The sequence below is a fragment of the Panthera onca genome, chromosome B2, assembly GCF_046562875.1.
Source record: "Panthera onca isolate mPanOnc1 chromosome B2, mPanOnc1 haplotype 2, whole genome shotgun sequence".
NCBI classification, from domain to species: domain Eukaryota; kingdom Metazoa; phylum Chordata; class Mammalia; order Carnivora; family Felidae; genus Panthera; species Panthera onca.
The window spans coordinates 3,844,091-3,864,515 of NC_138343.1; the positions used below are offsets into that span (position 1 = coordinate 3,844,091).

At 45.2% G+C, this 20,425-nt stretch overlaps 5 protein-coding genes across 8 annotated transcripts; 3 read left to right on the forward strand and 2 right to left on the reverse strand.

The window, feature by feature from the left end:
- Positions 1-2,311: 2,311 nt before the first annotated feature.
- On the reverse strand, positions 2,312-3,037 carry LOC144616338 (histone H3.1). Its single transcript, XM_078446553.2, has one exon. It carries the CDS (start codon positions 3,006-3,008, stop codon positions 2,598-2,600), a length of 411 nt encoding a protein of 136 aa, XP_078302679.1. The 5' UTR covers positions 3,009-3,037; the 3' UTR covers positions 2,312-2,597.
- A 714-nt stretch (positions 3,038-3,751) lies between these two features.
- On the reverse strand, positions 3,752-4,363 carry LOC144616339 (histone H2A type 1-H-like). Its single transcript, XM_078446554.2, has one exon. It carries the CDS (start codon positions 4,330-4,332, stop codon positions 3,940-3,942), a length of 393 nt encoding a protein of 130 aa, XP_078302680.1. The 5' UTR covers positions 4,333-4,363; the 3' UTR covers positions 3,752-3,939.
- A 288-nt stretch (positions 4,364-4,651) lies between these two features.
- Positions 4,652-16,010, forward strand: LOC144616340 (histone H2B type 1-B). Of its 4 annotated transcripts, XM_078446555.2 has the most exons (3): positions 4,653-5,091; positions 5,767-5,933; positions 11,854-16,010. In XM_078446555.2, exons 1-3 carry the CDS (start codon positions 4,715-4,717, stop codon positions 11,859-11,861), a joined length of 552 nt encoding a protein of 183 aa, XP_078302681.1. In that variant the 5' UTR covers positions 4,653-4,714; the 3' UTR covers positions 11,862-16,010. The 4 variants fall into 4 exon arrangements, with proteins under 4 accessions (XP_081651816.1, XP_078302681.1, XP_078302682.1 ...); XM_081795690.1 differs by lacking the exon at positions 11,854-16,010 and having other exon boundaries at positions 4,652-5,091; positions 5,767-6,130; XM_078446556.2 differs by lacking the exons at positions 5,767-5,933; positions 11,854-16,010 and adding an exon at positions 5,428-5,455 and having other exon boundaries at positions 4,655-5,091.
- An 867-nt stretch (positions 16,011-16,877) lies between these two features.
- H2AC4 (H2A clustered histone 4) lies at positions 16,878-17,453 on the forward strand. Its single transcript, XM_060627882.3, has one exon. It carries the CDS (start codon positions 16,967-16,969, stop codon positions 17,357-17,359), a length of 393 nt encoding a protein of 130 aa, XP_060483865.2. The 5' UTR covers positions 16,878-16,966; the 3' UTR covers positions 17,360-17,453.
- Positions 17,454-18,247: 794 nt separating this feature from the next.
- On the forward strand, positions 18,248-19,107 carry H3C2 (H3 clustered histone 2). The gene has a single exon (XM_078446558.2). It carries the CDS (start codon positions 18,343-18,345, stop codon positions 18,751-18,753), a length of 411 nt encoding a protein of 136 aa, XP_078302684.1. The 5' UTR covers positions 18,248-18,342; the 3' UTR covers positions 18,754-19,107.
- Positions 19,108-20,425: the final 1,318 nt, after the last annotated feature.

A 20,425-nucleotide genomic window follows, 5' to 3' on the forward strand; every position in this document is an offset into this window, starting at 1 on the left:
AAACACAAGCAAATACCTGCTCTGTAGTAGAATCCAGATGTTTCCAAGGAAATGATTATTCTAAGCTGGTCCTGAAGCCCAGAGAGCATCCCTGAAAGGTGATGTTTCTTCTATGCATCGTATGCATTTCCCCTCGTACTAGGCCACTGGCCAGAGGACTCTCATAACAGAACATAGCCCAGGCCAGGCCACTGCATTTCCCACCCATCCACTAATCTGTGAGTCTGAGTGAGCCTTGAGGAGGAACTGGGTCTAACAATCCATTTCCAGGAAGTCTTATTGGTCCGAAGATATTTAGTGTGTGGGTTTGTTGTGAGGTTGCTTGTCAATGATATCTATTATGAATCTGGCCAATTAAAGTAAACCCTCTTGGGCTAACGTTCTTCCTCTATAAAATGGAGACAGTGAGAGAACCTGATTTTCAGGGTTGTATTAAGAATGTTCTATAATAATGCAGGCCAATCGGTTCATGTGCTACTTGACCCATGGAGAACTAGGAGACAGACTCCAACGAAAATGTGGGGACCTCTTCCATGGACCCTTCTCTAAAGGAAGATGATATTCAGCCCAGGCTAGATCGATACCATCCTGCAATATTGTCCCAGGGAACTCACCGCGATACTGAAAATGTTCAACCTGCTCAGAATTGACTTTATCTCCTCCCCACTAACTTTTGTTCTTCTGGTAACTCTGAGAATGGTACCACAGTTCAAAGCATCATGCAAAGCAAAGCTCTTTGCCAGAGGCCTAGAGTCATCCCAAACCAGTGATTCTCAACTCCTAGGGTGCTAGGCTGAGATGTTAGAACAGAGTGGTAGCAGGGCATGGGAAAGCCGTATATAAGTTAGAAAAACACAGCCAGTGATCAGAAGCAGGTTTACCCAGAAGCTAATGAAACTCAAATATTAGGCGCAAAGGTCTGAGAGGGGCTCTTGGGACTGTGTTCACTGGGTCTCATTTTTTTGCAAAATTTCAATGTTAAAATACTTTCTTCACAGCCGGTTAGACTTGTTGTCTATCGGAAGTTAATCTTCCCTTTCATTACAGTTCACCTTTTGTCTGATTATGGTGAGATACTGAAGAACATATCTGGATTTGGGTAAGAGAAAATGGAGTTGAATGTATTTGGGTAGGGGTTAATGAGATGAGCAGTGCGATTTGCAGATGTGCTCATATATAGTTCAGTTCTAGCCAATCTGAAGTAAGAATGGCGTCAAGGAGTTTTCTCCTGTTCATGGACAAACTCAGCTGGATTACAGACAAGAAGATGTTGGACTCCTGTCATTATATGACATCTACATTTTCATAGCGAACGCGCTGGCAGTGAACGTATAGTACAGCCGAGTCAAGATTTGAAATGTACAGAACGGGAAGCTAGTCCATGAAGAAATCCTCTAAATTTTACAGCTCACGTATGCAAGAAGCTTGACAGGATTTTCTAAATTTGAAAACAGTCTTACACATAACATTACCAATAATGTGCTTTGAAGCTGAAAGTACTAAGAGATCAGGAGAACAAAACAGTTTGTGATCAATCGTGCTGGAGGAAATACTGAATTGTCTTCCTATTGTCTATATAGAAAATAGTACAAAATAACTTTCGAGTGAAGATGAAGTCGGAGTATGCGGTCAAAAAACAGGAAAATAAGCATGATAAGGTTGTATTCGAGAGTTAATAAAATGTGCTATTCTTCTGAACTTTGTGATGGCTATGGTTTTATTTTTGCAAAATTGGAATTTGGCTCATCTTTCCATTATAAATTTTCACTGTCTAGTTTTGTATTTGAAATTTTGAATTGTAATTGTTAAGAGTTGCCAAGTTGTGTAAATTTTAAGCCTCAGAAAAAGCTTACCTAGCATCAGTTCATTATACTTTTAAACTTAGGAAATTAACAAGGAAATTAACACTTAAGTGGATGGATACTGATCATGCTATTAGGTTAACTTCTATTATGCTAAGTGGACCAAGGGCAGGAATTACAGGAGATGGTCAGGAGCTCCTACAAACTCACATAACTAAATGTTCTCTTTTATTAAAGCCCAACCAGGTAACAATGAATCCGTGGAAGTGCTCTTCAGAGAATGGCACTACAAATGAAACGCCCTGAAGGGGGCGCCTGGGTGGTTCTGTCGGTTAAGCTCCGACTTCCGCCCAGGTCAGGTCCTTGAGTTCGGGCCCCGGCAGGCCCTGTGCTGACAGCTCGGAGCCAGGAGGAGCCTGTTTCATTCTGGGGTGTCCCTCTGCCTCTCCACCACTCGCCCGGTCTCTCAAAAATAAACATTAAACAACTCCCTGGAGAACTCAAAAGCCAATTAAAAGCTTACTTTGTCCTCAATTTCTTGTATGCACGTCAAACTGGTCCAAGTTGTGAGTAACTAGATCTATATTCAACAAGCCGCCACGTGAATGACAAATCACTTAATAGAACGGACTGGGGAAAAGGGATATGCAACGCTCAGATACCGAACATGAAAAACATCCGTAAAGGACTATTTCCACAGCGGCTCAATTACGCCAAGCAATTAAAAGTTACAGGTACTTTTAAGAGAAAGTGTGGGTGGCTCTGAAAAGAGCCTTTTTCAACCAAAAACCGGCCTTACGCCCGCTCCCCGCGGATGCGGCGCGCCAGCTGGATGTCCTTGGGCATGATGGTGACGCGCTTGGCGTGGATGGCGCACAGGTTGGTGTCCTCGAAGAGCCCCACCAGGTAGGCCTCGCACGCCTCCTGCAGCGCCATCACGGCCGAGCTCTGGAAGCGCAGGTCGGTCTTGAAGTCCTGCGCGATCTCGCGCACCAGCCGCTGGAACGGCAGCTTGCGGATCAGCAGCTCGGTGGACTTCTGGTAGCGGCGGATCTCGCGCAGGGCCACCGTGCCGGGCCGGTAGCGGTGCGGCTTCTTGACGCCGCCGGTGGCCGGCGCGCTCTTGCGGGCCGCCTTGGTGGCCAGCTGCTTGCGCGGGGCCTTGCCGCCCGTCGACTTGCGCGCCGTCTGCTTCGTGCGAGCCATCTGAAACAACTAACAACACACAGAACCTGGTGGGCAAGGGCGAAGTTCCCCTTATATACAGTAAGAAGCATTCTGATTGGTCTTGTCATTTTTCAAAAGAACCGCGCGATAAAACCATTGGTCGAAGGGTAATTAATTACTGGAGAGCCTGATTGGATGAATCACTCCACCTCACCCCTCTTTTCAGCGTCCAGGTTCTGTTTTATCCTTTCACAGAGTACAGCGTGAAAAGCGAGGATTTCACCATGCGAAACGTAACTTTTGGTTCAGTAAACCTAAGTGGGACCTGAGATTCTCAATTCCTGACAGGCTCGAATGTCACCAACCTGCTGGGCTGCACACTTCTCTGAGTGCGATTGTCTTGTCTCCTTCTCCCCTAGACGTCTGGATTAGTTATTTTTAAGTAAACCTCGGGTCTCTTGGACTGCCACTTCCTAGGTCTTTGGTCATTATACCTCCCTTAATACAGTTTTCTCGTGTGAAACTACATGGCAGGGTCCCTGGATGGACCTGGAAGATAGCATGTAAAGCACTTGGTCTGGTAATGCTAGATTCACACTACACTGGACAGCAACAAATGATCTCGGGCTTCTTTGATACGATGGGTTTTCCTTAAATTGAAAATTTGAAAATCCCGCGCGGCTTTCTTATTGGCCAAACGCAAATTCCCATTCTGCTTGTTATGCTTACATTTGAGCCCCTTTACTTTTTGTAGGTCAGTTCCATCTGGCATATAAAGTTGAGTGGGGGTTTTTTGTTTTGTTTTTTGAACAAGGTTTTGACGTTACCTTATCTTTTACAGATTCAGGACTGATTCTACTAACGTAACAGGCTGGTTACTAGCCTTTCATGTGAAAATATGGATGGCTCTGAAAAGAGCCTTTGATTAGCTGTAGAAAAGCGGAAGATCCGTGGTCTTCTGGGCTAGACTTTACTTGCTCTTAGCCTTGTGGTGGCTCTCGGTCTTCTTGGGCAGCAGCACGGCCTGGATGTTGGGCAGGACGCCGCCCTGCGCGATGGTGACGCGGCCCAGCAGCTTGTTGAGCTCCTCGTCGTTGCGGATGGCCAGCTGCAGGTGGCGCGGGATGATGCGCGTCTTCTTGTTGTCGCGGGCCGCGTTGCCCGCCAGCTCCAGGATCTCGGCCGTCAGGTACTCCAGCACGGCCGCCAGGTACACCGGCGCGCCGGCCCCGACCCGCTCGGCGTAGTTGCCCTTGCGGAGCAGGCGGTGCACGCGCCCCACCGGGAACTGCAGCCCGGCCCGCGACGAGCGCGTCTTGGCCTTGGCGCGAGCCTTGCCGCCCTGCTTCCCGCGTCCAGACATATCAAGGAAGACTAACTCACCAGCTAAAGATCCGCGAAATACAAAGAGACGAACTTGGCAGCTCAGGGAAATTTAAAAAAAAAAAAAAAAAAAAAAAAAAAAAGTTCTTTTATAGGCAGAGCAGGGATGAGCCAATACGCCTTCCCATTGGTCAAAGTATGTTTGCCTGTGTATCCAATAGGAAGAGAAACTGTGTACCCCTCATTTGCATAAACCCCTCCCCTTAACGAAAGTGTTCTGCTTTTATCCAATCAGAAGTGATAATTCTTGAACCTTCATTTGCATTGAAGAACTATAAAAGAATGGGCTCTGGACCCCTCACAACACTAACCTTTGTTGTGGGGAGTGCGATTAGCATTTCTACAGCTCTTAGAAAAAAACCATGCCTGAGCCCTCCAAATCTGCTCCTGCCCCGAAGAAGGGCTCCAAGAAAGCCATCACTAAGGCGCAGAAGAAGGATGGCAAGAAGCGCAAGCGCAGCCGCAAGGAGAGCTATTCCATCTACGTGTACAAGGTGCTGAAGCAGGTGCACCCCGACACCGGCATCTCGTCCAAGGCCATGGGCATCATGAACTCGTTCGTGAACGACATCTTCGAGCGCATCGCGGGCGAGGCGTCGCGCCTGGCGCATTACAACAAGCGCTCGACCATCACGTCCCGGGAGATCCAGACGGCCGTGCGCCTGCTGCTGCCCGGGGAGCTGGCCAAGCACGCCGTGTCCGAGGGCACCAAGGCCGTCACCAAGTACACCAGCTCCAAGTGAGTGTTTGGAGGCACGATCCAACCCAAAGGCTCTTTTCAGAGCCACCCACTTGATCAAAGGAGAGCTATAACTGCCATTCCGTGGCTGAGCAATTGCAAGCTTGGGCTACAGTCTTAAGGAATCCACTGAAATGGTGATCCGTAGGGGCATTTTTAGAGCCAAATATGCGTTTGGGTGGTCACTAACTAGGCTCTCAGCGAAATAAAATATTGTGGCGCAATGGCTGTGCTGCAAAGCGCCACTTCACTTGTAAGGTTTTTTTCAGCCCACGTTTCGTTTTCCCCCAAACTCGTAATACTTGGAAGCGCTCACTCCTTTCCCTGTGTCTGCAGGTTTCTAAAGTAGACGGGAGTTTCCCTGCTAGGTAAAGAAGTGACTACAGCATTTCAAAATAGGGACCCTCCGCGGATTACTATTCCATGCTGCCCAATTGGGAGGAGGAGAGGTCCAGGTACTAGAAAGAGCCGGTAGGCGCACGTATTCCCGGAGCCTCAACTCCCCAGAACCTAAAGCATTAGGTAAACAGCGGAGCCGCCCGTGGTTCCCGTGGGCATCCATGGGGTATACCTCAAGCTCTCTGCGCACGCATTAAATGAAATTACTCTAGTTTCGCGTTAGAATTGTTTCCCGATGGCAACGGCCGATCTAAACCGGTTTCAGTTTTCTTGCAGGTCGGAAACCCGGGCTCCTATTTCCTGTGTCACTGGTTTCTCTGGAATGCCACCAGAAGGGCGGGAAGCACGGCCGTGCAGCTCTAGGAAGGACAAAGAGTTTGAATTTCCCGCGCTTCCCCTTCGCGGCACCTCGTTGGCTGGCCGGGAGGGCCCCGCAGAGGCTGGTATGCGGGTTGTTCTTAGTAAACCTTTTTCAAAAAACTGGGACTCCAAAAATGATGCTCAAAAGACAGTAATGATCTTGGTGGAGGAAGAGGAGACATTTGGGCAGGTCTGGGTCCCGGTTTGAGGGGGGGGGGGCGGTGTCAGATTGGGTAGGACTGAGCTGTTGACTGCCTGTGAAAAGGGGAGGGAAAGAATATTTTTCATCGGTTTACGAACACTTTACGTAAGGGCGATCTACAACAGTGTCCTTTGGATGAAGAAGTCAAATTTGAAGTAGGATTTCTTTAATTTCTTTTTTTTAAGGACCCCTTTAAAATGAAAAGTTAAACTTAAATTCTCTTTTCCCAGATACCACGTCAGTAGACTGCTGTGTATTTACTGTCTCAGCAGAGGCAACATATAGCTGTGAAAGAGACCCCTGTCTTTAAAATTCATTCTTATAAAAAGACATCTCCCCTCACCCCTCCCAGGTCCTTTTTCTTTTCTCTTCTTTTCTTTTCTCTTCTTTTTGTTTCGTTTCTTTCTGTTTCTTCTCTTTTCTTTTCTTTTCTTTTCTTTTCTTTTCTTTTCTTCTCTTTTCTCTTCCTTTCCTTTCCTTTCCTTTCCTTTTTCTTTCCTTTTGTGTTTTTTTTTTTTTTTCTTTTTCTAATTATCAAACTCCGGCTACAGTTTAAGAATCACTGACACTTAGGTTCTTCCCCTGGAGAGGTGAGATCTGGATGGTAATATTATTCCCTATCCTTTTCAAAATGATCTTTTCAAAATGATCAAACAGATTATTTTCTCCCCATCTTGTCCTTCAAAACTTTTGCCTGCCTGCTTGCTTTGGTCCCTTTCTTCTCTCTCCTCCTCTCCCTCTTGCTTCCCTTCCTTCCTGATATTTGATGCTTTACCTAAAACTTTACCCTTAATTGAGGAGTTCAAACTAAACCCCAAGCCTCCTAAATTCAGACCTAGGCCTTTTTGCCATCTCTCCTGGATACCTGGCTGATCTGTAACAAGTGAACGAGATTTTTTTAAAAAATCGATGCCCGGACCCTGTGGTAGGACCCCAGATCTATAGTGGGAGTGCGGAGAAACCAGAAAAATTTTTTTAATAAAATCTCCCCAGTTGTATCCGATAAAGCACCAACTTTGGACACAGCAAGGCCAGCAGTCAAGCCATCAAAGTTAAATTCTAGAAGGGTTTATACACCCCCTTACACCCACATTTTCTTCAGAGAGGCAGTCTCTGAGTAACAACGCAAATGAGCAAAAAATAACCTGTCTTACCTTCCTGATTCTCCTTTCAGTCATGGAAAGTTCTTCCTACCTTCCGGTCCAACAAAGGTGACCTGGAGACAGGAAAAGCTGAATTTGTAGGGGAGAAACACTTTCTGGACCCCCTGTTATCTGTTTGTGGACCTTTCTTCTCTTTTCCAAATTCTCGGCCTCCCTCCAAATGAAAGGTCTCCCAACCCCCTCTGTCTGCCCATCAACCATTCAAAATAATTTCAAATAGACAAATAAAAATCTACTGTAATTCCATTATCCGGGACATTTTTGCCCTCAATCTTCTGGAAGTTTTCCTTTGTGCAAGTCTATATGGACAGGTGTATAAATGTAATACAAGTGAGAGCATACCTTCTGTTATCCTTTTAAATTAATAGAGAGCTTGTTGCCGGGTAAACTGGGAAAACTCGGGCCCTGAGGCCTCGACTGAGCCGGCCCCAAAGGAGTCGCCAAAGGTTATTGGTCTTGTCAGGAGAAAGAATCCAAAGACAGACACAGAACACAGCGGACGAGGGACACAAGTGGGAGAGTTTGTTGAAGTGAAAAGTACACTCTTGAGATAGGAGAAGGAGAAAGCTCCAGAGAGACAGCCAGCTGCCTCCCTGGGGTTCGGGTTTCTTTCTTTTATCCTAGGTGTTAACTAGGATGTTCACTAGGGATGAAAAGCAGGGTTTCAGGCCTTTTTTTCCTAATTTGTTCAGGGGCTTTCTGTCAGTTCGCCGCCATTTTGGGCCTGTCTGGTGTGACGGGCCTCTCACTTTCCAGATAGCTGGCCACGACTTCCTCGTTGCTGACCTCCAGGCATCCTGTTGAAATGTAACTAACTGCCTACTCTAACACTACCAGAAGGAGAGCTATTGTCAGGCATACCTGGTTTTTTTTTTAATCTGAAAGGTTTTTCTGCCGGGCAGAGCAAACATCTGATTAACCAAACATCTACGCTTACCTTTCTGTGAATTGCCCCCTCCCCTTTGAAGCCCCAGGCCCCTATCCCATTTCTTAGCTCAGGATGGCCTACAAGCTTCAATTGCCTGACGGCCTTTGTGAGGACGTTTTGGAGTGAAGGGGGAAGGGGGGTTCGGAGCCAACGTCCAAGCAAGAATTCTTGAAGACCTCTTTGGTGAAAAAAGGTGATTTAATTAAAGCAAAGGGACAGGACGGGTAGGCAGAAAGAGCTGCCCTGGGGCTGTGAAGAGTGACTAATTATATACTCTCAGGCTGGGGCGGGGTGGGGTTAGGGGTAGAGTGTATCTGTAAGGAATTTTGGAAGCAAAGTTTCTAGGACCTTGAGGCAGTAGCTGTTGTTAGAAAAATGTCATTTATTACCATTTAGTGAAACCTCAGTCATGAGACCTTCAGATGTATACCAGGGCCCATAAGCTGAGAATCTAATTGCCAACATATACTTGGGGGTTAAAGATAAAGGAGGTTTGCAAAGGAGTTTTTATGTGTTTCAGGAGACTTACAGGATCTTGAGGGGTCGGGGTAATGTTAAGCTAAGGCTCTCTTTTGCCCCCAGCAAAGTGTGATCATTGAGGCAGCTGAGCTCCCAGAGGGAGGTCACTCTGCCGGTTTCAAGGGCTTGTCAATGGGGTGTAGACAGTAAGGAAATTTAATTTTTCATTTGCCTTAGTTTCCCCCATCACCATGGCAAGCACTTAAACCCCCTTCCATCTTGACGAAGGTGATATTAGGGCTCCAGGAAATGGAGCCTATAGGTGTCTGGGAATTAGGCTGTGGATAAGACTGCCTTTTTCTTGCCGTTTACTAAGTAAGCTCTCCATAAACTGAAGGAGATTCCTGTCCTGCAGGACTGTGATCTCCACGAGTCAACCATCTGCTTTCTTTCCTTTCGCCTGTTCTTGGGTGGCCAGGAGTGTCCGAGGAATATCACACATATCCCACTTGGGGTGGGGGATGTGGGGGCAGAGGGGTGCTGTTAGCCTGTACTTTGCTCTCAGCTTGCCCCACACCCCCTCGGCTCAACCATTTTTTGCCTCATGTATTTTGCGAGGCTGTTATTTGGTGCTTATACATTTAGAATCGTATGGCTTTCTTAGTAGTTTGACCCTTTTATTGGTCTGTAATATCCCTTTCTATCTCTGGTAACTTTCTTTGCTCTGGTTTACTTATCTGATTAGGAGAGGCAATCCTGATTCCTTTTTGTTGATATTTGTATGGTTTCGCTTCTCCTACCCTTTAATTTCAACCTGCGTGTGTAGTTCTATTTCAGGTGAGTTCCTTGTAGACAGTGAAGGGGGACATTATTCGCCACCCTAAAATATACCTCTTTGGTGTAAGGATTACCTTGAGTGGATTATTTATTTCTTTAAATAGCAGACATTTAAAAAGCTTTGAAACCCCAGTAGAAGTTAGTCATTTGTGAGAGAAGTTTACATTTACCAGGGAAATCTGCATTTGTAAGAGTGTTTCCCTCTCTGTACTGGGAAAAGGATGACTAAAACTAGGGGGACCCATTGGAGAAGGCAAAGATTTAAATCTGCGTAAAGATTTAAATCTGGTCAAAGATTTAACCATACCCGGTTAAATGTGCTTCGCCTGGTAACTTCCCAGAACTGGCCCCCCACCCCCACCCCCAACATCTTTCGTGTTTAGCTGGAGATGGTATTTAAGGCAGTGGCTTGGGCCATTTGGGGCATTACTCAATAATTCCTGGATCTCTCCCTTGTATACAGGAGGTACACATGTCATTAAACCTCAGTTTCTTTTTCTCCTGGTAGTCTTTTATTCCAACAATAAGGGGGGTCTCAGCCAACAACCTAGAAGGGTAGAGGGAAAATTATTTTTCCTCCCCTATAACAGCGTACATTTGCAGCACATTTTTATCCACTCAGCCAATCTCTGTTTTTTAATGGATGCATTTAGATCATATGTATTTGGTGCAATTAATTGACATTGATGGGGTTCAGGACCTACTACCCCAAAAGATGGCACCTTGACATACTGAATATCTTAAGCCAAAGGAGTTTGGGAAAACAGCAAAAGCAAGAAGTTCACTTTGACCTCCTCTTCCCTCAAGACAGGATTAGGGAAACATGCTTATTACCAGAAACAGGGAATTTAGGGCCAAGAAAGCTGTATGAACAAACCTTGTTACTTTTTCACCATTTACTACCCATTGCCCAAACCCCTTTGTCTTTTCAGTCCTTTACAAAGATATTTCATTGTAAAAGCTTCCTACTCTGGTCACTTTAGGTTTTCATTTTTTTTAGGAAGGCTCCCAAGTACGTGTAAAAGTTCTAATAAAATGTGTATGCTTTTCTCCTGCTAATTTATCTTTGGCGGTTTCATTATCAGACCTAGCAAGGAGCCCTAAAAGGGTTGGGGAAAAATTCTTCTCCCATACATGTTAGGCCTTAAGTTTGCCATTTTAGTTTTTGTTTTCTGGTGGTTTTTTTTTCTGTTTGTTTGTTTCTTTTCCCCCTCACTGTTACCCACTTTTTGTTTTCTAGGTCTGGCTTTCCTGTGGGCTACTTGAGTATTTTCTTTAGACAATTTGATTCTGATTCATTTATTGTCTTTGGATAGTTTTTTAGTGGTTGCTCTAGGTATCACATACACATAACATCACAGTCCGCTGGTATCTACATGTTACCAGTTGAACTGTACCAAGCTTCTCTCCTTTTAAATCATTTACCCTCCCTTGTTTATAATTATCTGAAATATTTCCTCTCTATATGTTGAGAACCACATCAGATAATATTAGAAATTTAGCCTCTAAACATACTTTAGAAGATTCAAGACAATTGCGTTTACCCATATTTCTTTTTGTTGTTCTTCCTTGTTAATGTTCCAAAAATATTATATCATTTCTTTCTTACCCCCCCCCCCCAACTCCCTTCTGCCATTCTTCTATGGATAGATAACACTGGCAGCAAATTCTCATGCTTTACTTTATCTGAGAACGACTTTATTTCCCTGCTAATTTCTCAAGGACGTGAAATTCAGAGGGACAGTATCAGTTCTTCCCTTTTAGCTCTTAAAAATATGTGACCCTTCCTTTTGGTATGTGGTTTCTGATGACAAATCTGCTACCATTTGAGTTGATTTTTCCCTTTTACATGGGTTTTGTTTCTCTTGCTGTGTGTGTGTCTGTGTGTGTGTATATTTGTGTCTTTAATTTTCATAGGTTTGATTATGTGTTTGGGTTTATTCCACTTGGGGTTTGTGGAGCTTCCTAAATCTGTAGGTTTATGTCTTTTGTCAAATTTAGAAATTTTTGGTTATTATTTCTTCAAATATACTTTTCCAACACCACCCTCTTTTCTCCTCTCCTTTTGGTCCTCTGAAGACAAGAATGTTACATCTTTTGTCATCGTTCTACGTGTCTCTGATGTTCATTTCTCTCCCCAGTCTATTCTCTCTCCATTGTTCAAATTGGGCAATTTCTATTTTTCAATCTTCAGATTCACTGTTTTGTCCCTATCTTCTCCATTCTGCCGTTGACCCCATCCATGACCCCATCCACGGAGCTTGTTATTCCAGGCATTGTATTTTTCAGTTCTAAAACTTGAATTGGGTTCTTCTTTTATTTCTATGCTGAGGCTTTCCCATCTTTCACTTGTTTCGCGTGTGTCTGTCATTGCTCATTGAAGTATTTTTACGATGGTTGCTTTAAAATCCTAGGTGGATAGTTCCAACATGCCGAGAGGGGAGAAGTGCCCCATCGTTGCCGAGAAGGGTGGAAGTCCAGGATCCCCATGTAGCCTCTGATGGAGTTTGAAGTGGGGTTCATGAGCAAATGGCCCAGAAAGAATTCTTGAGATGTCTTCAGCACAAAAAGGCGACTTTATGAAAGCACGAGGACAGGACCCGTGGGCAGGAAGAGCTGCACGGGGGTTGGGAGGAGCGACTGATTATACTTTGCAAGTTTCACCGTAAGTCTCCAAGGAATTTCTGGATGCTGAAAGCAGGGTCTCACAGGACCATTCAGCTATTGTCCAGACCAGGTTGCTTTTAGTTTTTAAGGAAGTGTAAACAGGCATCAAGGCAGCCATGAACTTCTTGAGGGGTGTTACACCTGCAGGTGTCTGACATCCAGCAGTGGGCTGCAGGCTATAAGGGAATGGAAGTTAAGCTACATTTTTCTTGCCTTTGTTTCCCTCGTCAGCCTCCACAGAAACCGTATAGGTGGGGAGTGGGGTGGGGGGGAGATGCAGGATGTTTTCCATGGTGTTTGGCTGGAGGAGAGTAGTTACTTCTTGAGTTCTCCACTATCTAGGTGGACCTTTGGTCTTTTGGCTAGAGATAACAGGGTTTTCTGGTTTTGTGTCTTTATTGTTGTTGTTCGTTTGCCTTCCTTGGCATTTCTAGATTGCCAGCTTCTTCAGCACCACATCCAGGATAGATGAGGTAAAAAGAAAACCCAGGGAACACACAATATCTTGTTCCTCAACTTTCAAGGTCACTTAGCCAGCCTACCTTCTCGACACCCTTTGGCAGTCTTATGTTTAACGTATATGGGAGGTTCCGGGTTGCTAGTTGTACTTCGCAGAAAGAATAGGGAGAAGTGTGTTTTACTTCACCTTGGTCCAAAAATAGAAGTTTTTATGCTTTTGAAAAATTTTTATACATTGCTTCTATGTGACGTAAGAGAGGTTTCCAGCTACTATTTTCAAACTTATTTCCACAAAGAACACATCCTGCGTATTAAATAGATATTTACACTTAGTAGATTAAAAAAAAATTGAATATAATCATTCTCTTTAAAAAGTGGCTTTTGGAGGACTGGAGATGACTGGCTTTATAAGAATTCTGTCAGATGAGTACAACGTACAGATCCGGATCAAGTCAACATGAGCTTTCTTTCAAGATTTCTGGTCATTGTTAGGTTCTTTTTTAAAATGAGGGATCCTTATGCCTCCTGTCTGTAACCAGTGTTCTATAATGTGTGTAATGTAAACAACAGGTGGCCCTCAGAATAAATTAATGAATTAAAAGCACTTACAGCTGTAACTCTTGCCGTGTTCAGGTGAGTGACAGTCTACTCTAGGACATACTCTTGCAAATGCTTCCGTTTGTCGGGGAAGAACAACTTGTCTCTACACTCATAGGGTCTCCAACTCGGTCTAGGAATTCAACTGACATAGACAAATTAATGGGATAAAAGCCTACAAGTTATAATTATTACTTTTTGTTTACATGCACATGGGAGTTTTCACAAGAAAAACGAAAATCCAAAGAAGCTCTAAGAAGGTAATGCTTCTATACTGTGTTGGACAAAGAAGGGTAACTTAAGAAAATGTCACCGGCGAAGGGGCTGGGACTAGGGGAGTTAACTGGGAGATGATGTTTGTCTGCACAGATTTCTCTGAGCCTCAACGTCCTGTCCTCTGCGAGAAGAATGACTCTTTGCTTCTGGTAGAGGGAGGACCTCTTTAAGGAAAAGAAGGTAGACAGTGAGACTGTCCCTGCTGTTGCTCTTTTCTTTTAACTCAAACTACTCAATGTGCCAGAGCTGCATATTTTGGGATGGCATGGTCTGGACTTCATCAACAATAACCTCAATGTCGGCTAGTTTTTCTCAAGGGTATTTAAGGCACATTATACTTTTTTTGATTTGTATCAAGCAAAGAACAGATATTTACTTCCTTTCATTGTCATACAAAACAATATGCATCAAAGTGTCCTCTCCAGGCAGTAGAGTTGTTACTGAGGAAATTACTTTTCTCTCACATTGTCGTGGAAGCGTTTACCCCCACCGTCTCTCTCCCCAACATCTGCCCTGCACGTTATTTTTCAGTCAAATGCCTAGAATTTGCCAATTTTGAGAACGTGCTGATAGGGTTTCATCAAGCTGTTCTACTGTTGCAGACAGTTGTAGTGTTGTGTTTGCTGACTTGCGTGACGCAGGGTCACCTAGATGACCGGAAGCCTTCTTCTCGTCCCCGATCTGATAGAGTACGGGTTCCTGATGCTGTGAATGTCTGTACTCCAACTTCTATTCTGTGGTTTTGAAGCAGGCTTTAATCTTGCCTCCTATTTTACCTAGCACTCTACATACCCCTTCCTCCATCCAAAGTGACCTACTTTATTCTGGAAATTAGAACAGTCCTACCTCTGGCCCTCGGCTCCTGACATTCCCTTGGCTTTGGATACACGTGGGCTTTTATGGGAGCATTTACTCTTCCTGCTTGGCTAGCTTCTTCACCGCTTTCAGGTTTGAACTCAAACCTGAAACTCATACCCGAACTCATACCCTCCTGGTGACACTCTCCCTGACCATCCCCGTGTGTCTCAGATATGCCCTTTACCTACTTTGTCTCCATGCCGCCCGTCACCAAAAACCGCACTGTCTTCTTCTGTGCATTTAGCCCATTGTGCACCTCGCCACGCTAGGAGGGCGTCACCGCAAGGGTACAGTTTTCCATCTGCCATGGACACTGCCATGTTCCGTGGACCTGGAACTCTCTGGCATTTAGTCGGTATTCAATGAGTATGTGTGGAATGAATGCTGAATACTCACCTCCCTCATGAACTCTCTTGACCCTTCTGATTCGCAGTGATTACCTCTCTCTGCCACCCATTCTCATATTCCTGATTGCTCACACCTTCATTTTTGGAGGCAGAATATCCTGTACTATTTAATCTTCAGACATACAGTCCTTCTCTTTTCAAAAAGTGTCAAATCTTTGAGGCAGGATTTGAGACCTTCTATATCTTCATCTTGCAAAGACATTGAGCCTGTGGTTGTTGTTTACTGCTGTCATTGACACTGAAGATAACGATGAAAAATTAAAAGGAGAGTGAATATTGTCAAGAGAAAGAGTCCTAAGTGTCTGAAGACTTAAGAGAAGGCGAAAAAGAAATGCAAGATGCACATCTTGACTCTCCTGCCTGGTTCCCTGGATCAAAGGATGCTTCTCTGACCGTTGGCTTATGAGTAGATTTTTCTCACACATAGGTTCGTGTTCCTTTTACCATCCTATCTGGGACTCAGAAGACCTGTAGGCTTGAGTCTGCAAAAATTCCTGAAATTACTGTTCACCTTCCTCTGGGCCCCATCAAGGTCTATCTTCTGGACCATAAGAGGAAAAACACCAAGATTCCTCCCGGCAATGTCTCTCAATGTTACTATATTCCTTGACATGAGCGCTAAGACCAGGCAAAGACTGCAGTCATATAAACACAGCGTTTATAATACATCATCTTTTTTGTGTATTTCAGTGTTGTGGGGCATTTGTTCCCTCATTTCCTAAAGGTCCCAAGACTTCTTGTGTTTGCGTTACAATGTTTCGGCCCTCTAACCACAAGGGGTGCAGTACGTTTTGGATATGGAGGATGACAGAAGAATTTTCCGAACCAAGCAAGTGTTGTAGCCAAGTGAAAAAATGGAGAAGGTAGGAGTTGGGAATGGCAATGGGGGGAACGAGTTTCCCAACCAGGAGTTTGGAGTCCTTGGTCTTGACGCAGTTTTGGAGTGGTGGCGGGGTCCAGAGCTGATGGCCAAAAAAGAATTCTTGAGTCGCCTTTGGTGTAAAAAGGTGGTAGTATTTAAGCACGGGGACAGGACCCAGGGGCAGAAAGAGTTACACTGGGGTTGTGATGGGTGACTGATTATATACCTTCGGGTTGGGAGGGCGTTAGGGGTAGCATAAGTCTCTAAGGAGTTTTGGAAGCAGGGTTTCCAGGGCCTCGAGAGGCTAACTGCTGTTAGCAAAAGGTCATTTATTACTGTTTAGTAAAACCTCAGTCATGAGACCCTTCAGATGTTTATCAGTGGGCCATAAGCTTGGAGTATGAGTGCCAACATGTATCTTGTGATGGTAGAGATAAAGGAAGTTTTCAAAAGAATTCTTATATGTTAAAGTAGACTTACAGGATCCTGGGGGGTAGGGTGAATGTTAAGATAAGATTACCTTTTGCTCTTAGCAGTGTCATCATCCAGGCAGCTGAGCTCCTAGAGGAATGTCACCCTGCCTATGGCAAAGGCTGTAGGCAGAAAGGAAAGTTAGTTTTTCATTTGCCTCTGGTTCCCACATCAGTCTCATTAATTCAGTGTGAGCCGGTAAAGACAAAGACACAAAAAACTCACAATCGGGGTCTCTATGTTTTGCAATCTCTAAAATGAAAACAGTACTCTACCTACCTTCAAGGTGATCCCATAAGACCTCATGTGTAAGATAATGATTTAAACAAAAGACCTACTGTCTTGAGGCAGGGAGAGGATGGGCCAGTTCTTGCCTTTAGTTTTCATTGTTCAGACACTTTTCATTGCTCAGACATTGTTAAGGCTTGGGCTCTGACAAAGAATTGTTTGTTTCCTTTCTTTCTGTTATTTTGTGAGGTCCAGAGACTTAAAGCAACTGTTGGCACAGATGTACTTTTTAAATGTACACTATTTTAGAAATTGTTCTGTTTATTCCTTTCCAGAAACAGTCACAATCCTGGAAAAGGAAAAACAGCCAAAAGACAGAGCAATGAGGAAATCATTCCTGCTTCGGATTGGATTTTAAATTCGTATTGTTCAGAAAATCAAACTGTTTCAATTATTAGTGCTAACGTAAAAGCTCTTCACGCCAGATTACAGTGGAGTATTCAAAAACCTCCCGCTAGGTGGAGGGCTTTTATGCAAATGAGGGATGCTGATTATGCTTTTTCATTGGTTACTTGAAAAGAGCCAATGGGAGGCTTGTATTCAGCATACCTCCCGTTAGTATAAATACTTCTCTTGCTCTCAGTCTAGCTCTATACTGCTTGCGTTTTCTTTTGAAGGCGTTTGCTTCCTTTTCTGCTAGTGATGTCTGGACGTGGAAAGCAGGGCGGCAAGGCTCGCGCCAAGGCCAAGACCCGTTCGTCGCGGGCCGGTCTGCAGTTCCCGGTGGGGCGCGTGCACCGCCTGCTCCGCAAGGGCAACTACTCCGAAAGGGTCGGGGCCGGCGCGCCGGTGTACCTGGCGGCCGTGCTGGAGTACCTGACGGCCGAGATCCTGGAGCTGGCGGGCAACGCGGCCCGCGACAACAAGAAGACGCGCATCATCCCGCGCCACCTGCAGCTGGCCATCCGCAACGACGAGGAGCTCAACAAGCTGCTGGGCCGCGTCACCATCGCGCAGGGCGGCGTCCTGCCCAACATCCAGGCCGTGCTGCTGCCCAAGAAGACCGAGAGCCACCACAAGGCCAAGGGCAAATAAGCTGTTGACTTTTTTTACACAGGCTTTTTTCCTGATCAAGAGAAAGTCCGCTTAACTACTTAAAAGGCTCTTTTAAGAGCCACCCACAGTTTCCTTTGAAAGAGCTGTGCTTTGAATTACTAGGAGCGTTTAAAAACATGGGAGGTGAAATGTCACAGTTATACCTAGAAGGCTTTGCCCCCACAGAAATGCTTTCACAGTTTCGAGGCTAAAGCAACACGGGAAATCAGTGTAAACGTTGCTAACCCCATTGACCGTGTTTAACCGTGTAGGGCGCATTAATTTCTGGTCAAGCAGAAAAGGGCATTGCTGTATTCCACAGATGAAGTTTGAAAGTTTTTCGCAACGACAGTAGCTTGGAGAAGGAAATAATAGTGAAAGTCCCTAGATTAAGATTCTTCATTTTATGGAATACATCCATTAAAATCCCAGTTTGTGAAGGCATGTTTGCTGAAGCAGTGAGGCTAAGTCCCAGTTCCTTGATAATTCATGCTTGCATATGAGGAGCATTTTACTAACTCTCCACAATATTTGTGCCACGCCCAAGAAAATTCTGAATGTCATTTTAGAGGCAGCCCATGTATTTACCTAAACACCTGCAGAATATCTTGATGGTTTCTCTCTAAAAACAACAAAGCATCCATTGGAAGTCCCTGTGTGGCTTTGCATGATTACCTTACTTTACACTTTAAAATATCTGCAGCTTTTTGTGCAAGATTTTTGTTCACAGTGGATGTAGGAACGAAAGGGTAAATAAATGACGTCAGAGTAACCACATTTAAGGGCGGGGCTTAAGATTCATTCACCAACCTGAAAGCAACTCTTAATCCGGGCTCCCCGCACGGAGCTGGACCAATCCGAGGAGGGCGCGGGAACTTTTGAATGCTCTTGGGTCCAATGGTTGGCGGTCCGGCTGTATAAAAGAAGGAGGGCTGTGTGCCTCTCACCGCTTTCGGTGAAGACACTCTCGGCCTGCTTGGGGGATGGCTCGCACGAAGCAGACGGCGCGCAAGTCGACGGGCGGCAAGGCCCCGCGCAAGCAGCTGGCCACCAAGGCGGCCCGCAAGAGCGCGCCGGCCACCGGCGGCGTCAAGAAGCCGCACCGCTACCGGCCCGGCACGGTGGCCCTGCGCGAGATCCGCCGCTACCAGAAGTCCACCGAGCTGCTGATCCGCAAGCTGCCGTTCCAGCGGCTGGTGCGCGAGATCGCGCAGGACTTCAAGACCGACCTGCGCTTCCAGAGCTCGGCCGTGATGGCGCTGCAGGAGGCGTGCGAGGCCTACCTGGTGGGGCTCTTCGAGGACACCAACCTGTGCGCCATCCACGCCAAGCGCGTCACCATCATGCCCAAGGACATCCAGCTGGCGCGCCGCATCCGCGGGGAGCGGGCCTAAATTCTTAACGAAGGATCGCCGACCTTAAACCCAAAGGCTCTTTTCAGAGCCACCCAATTAGCTCAACAAAAGTGGCTGTGAACCTTTAGATGGTGTTTAGGTGACCATGGCCATACTAAGCATTACTTGAAATCTGGTTGTTCTTGCGGTACTTCTACCCGCAAAAGGGTCCGTTTTCGAAAACCATTTAACCGACTGCCTATGATCCTGTCAACCCACTTTCCTATACTATATTCGTGTACCTTTTCCGAAAAGGGGACGACCTTGAACCAATAGCCGGGTACGTGAACTGCCCACTTTGAAAGTGCCTAATTTTGCCTCTAAGAAATTTGAGTTTTAGATTACATCCCCAACTATCAAACTTCAGAGCAATACAGAATACTGAATAATGACAGCTCCAAATTCCAAAGGCTTCGCTTCAGTTTTCCCCACACCTTTGCTCTTACCCCTAATACTTCTGGGCTTCACCGGAGATGGGAGTTGATGCATCGACCTAAATCAGGTGGACAACCATCAACAAAAAACAAGATTCACCTTGAATTGTGTGGTTTGCTTGGATTGCTTTACATTCCTGGATTTTGATAAAACAACTTTGACTTTACAAAATATTTGCATTTTTCTAAATAATAAGGTTGGATGTTTCTATTTGTGTATGTGTGTGTGTGTGTGTGTGTGTGTGTGTGTGTGCACGTACACGCGTGTCATTGCGTTGTAGTTTTATTTAAATTTCCAGGCTCTCCTACATGTAATTGTCTGGCACAGACCTTTATTATCCATGTAAAAGGTCTCAATGATGCCCTTGGCTTGAGCCAGGGTCTGTCCCCTGCCCCAGCCCACATCTGGGCCCCAGCTGAAGTCAAAATATCTTGGTTTTTCTTATTGCTGTGCTGGCTTTTATGCACATTGTTTGGCTTTTTCCTCGATATGTTATGTGTCTGTTAGAAAAAGGGTGTTTAAGGCACAGGGCCTGAAAGGATAGCTTTAAAAAGGTACAAGTGCCCATTGCTGTCTGAGGGTGGGATGGCCAGGGGACAGTGGCTCAGATTGGCTGCCCCTGCCCTCCCCCATCCCCTTCCCAGTCAAGGAATGTGGATTTGGTTCTAAGTCTTCATTTACTTGAGCCCCTCAACAGAAAAACTGCCCAGTGTCTGGTGAATAAGGATAGCACTGTCTTAGAATCCATAACGTTGTTAATCTTTCTGCAGGAGTACTCTGGAAACTGGAAGCACAGGGCAGCATTTAGATATCAGATTGCCCACATTCAAATCGCAGTGTTACCACTTACCGTATCGTCTGACACAAATTGATTTCTCCATCATCAGAAAAATAGGGAATAACACTACCCACCTTAGTGGGTATCATAGTTACTGGGATCATAGAAGTTGATTTTTGGACACGTGGCACTGGAGAAATGCTATGAATTTTCCTGAGCTGTGTGTGATTTTCCCTTATACTCTAACATTTCCTTGAAAATTGAAATAAAAACTCAAACTTTCCCCGCTAAATGTCCTCTTCCTTGGGCATGACTATTGAATAGACTCGGCCCAGTTTGGAAATGCAACTTCAGCAGATATTCTAAAATCAAAGAATGGAGGAAATTCAGTCATAAATATTGCAAATATTTTGGAAAGTCAAAGTTGTTTTATCAAAATCCAGGAATGTAAAGCCATCC